Source organism: Cydia pomonella, chromosome 3 (assembly GCF_033807575.1).
Source record: "Cydia pomonella isolate Wapato2018A chromosome 3, ilCydPomo1, whole genome shotgun sequence".
NCBI classification, from domain to species: Eukaryota; Metazoa; Arthropoda; class Insecta; order Lepidoptera; family Tortricidae; genus Cydia; species Cydia pomonella.
The window spans coordinates 17,496,304-17,497,604 of NC_084705.1; the positions used below are offsets into that span (position 1 = coordinate 17,496,304).

A 1,301-nucleotide genomic window follows, 5' to 3' on the forward strand; every position below is an offset into this window, starting at 1 on the left:
TCCGTCTGTTCGTTTGCCTCCTATTTCATAAAAAAAACAATGAAGTAAGTATTACATTGTAAATAAGGGTTGGCAAAGCTACGTCCCCTAAATTCGCGTTTAGTATGGTATAATTATAATTTCGTCTTAACCAGCCTGTTTCACCACAAATTGTATAACTAGCGTTTAGTAATTCAAAATTTGTAGGGTGTGGAATATGTTATAATAAATATTGATAGTTAAAAAAAATATTATGCGATGTTGGAGACGGATGGCGAAGTAAGTTTAGGTTAGTTCCATTTGCCAACGCAAGCATGGCGCACCCTCCTTCCATCTCACGCAGCTCTTAACGGGGCACGGCTGTTTCGGCTGGTACCTGTGTGAGAGGTTGGGAAGGGAGCCGACGACAGCGTGCCATCATTGCGATGGAGGAGCCGTGGACACGGCGCAACACACGCGCGAAGAGTGCCCTGCGTGGGCGGAGCCTCGCGCTATCCTGTCCTCGGCCATAGGAGGAGACCTCTCGTTGCCGGCGCTAATACGCCGCATGCTCAGCAGTGAGGAAGCGTGGGCGGCAGTGGCCTCCTTTAGCGTCACCGTCCTGTCGCAAAAGGAGGCTGCAGAGAGAATGCGCGAGGACGATGCGAATTCGCTCCCTCAGCGCCGTAGGAGGCCAGGTCGGCGTCTAAGGGCATACGCAGCCCGAATGATACCGCCTTAACGGGAACCTGCGGGTGATGGGCCGGGAGTTCCATCACTCGCCTAAAGAGGTTCCGAGCTGGAAGGCCCTCAAGTGTTCCGAGGCGTCTTCAGCGGAGTAGGCTGCTGCAGCAGCCACAAAAGTCGAGCCCGTAATGGCAATGCCGACGGGGTATCGGAAGTCTACAATCGCGTTCCCGAAACCCCGTCCACAAAGCGCGCGGTGGAACACCCCAGGGGGTTTAGTCCGTGGGAGTCGGACATACCTACTCGGCTTCTCCCGTGCCAGTGGGATCCATAACGGATTCCCCCTGGGTCAAAAAAAAAAAAAAAAAAAAAAGGTTAGTTCCATTTATTGTGCACTCAATGGATATTACACATTTCTTGGTAAACTATTATTTTAGTATTTTACTTGAGCGAAGTTAGACACAAACGATGAAATTAGGGTTCCTTAAGGTAGATAGTTTTGCCAACCTTCATTATTAATGAACTTTTACATTGATAACGGGGTACATATAACACGTATGGCGATATTTTCCCTTTATATGACGGAAGTCGCACCTTTATCGCAGACGATAAAGGATGTCTCATACAAGAACGGCCCGGGTCCGGGAATAAATAAT

The 1,301-nt window shown here is 49.1% G+C and overlaps 1 protein-coding gene across 1 annotated transcript; it reads left to right on the top strand.

The window, feature by feature from the left end:
* Positions 1 to 237: 237 nt before the first annotated feature.
* LOC133516647 (uncharacterized) lies at positions 238 to 700 on the top strand. The gene is made up of 2 exons (XM_061849664.1): positions 238 to 258; positions 323 to 700. The coding sequence occupies exons 1-2, from the start codon at positions 238 to 240 to the stop codon at positions 698 to 700; spliced, it is 399 nt and encodes a 132-aa protein (XP_061705648.1).
* Positions 701 to 1,301: the final 601 nt, after the last annotated feature.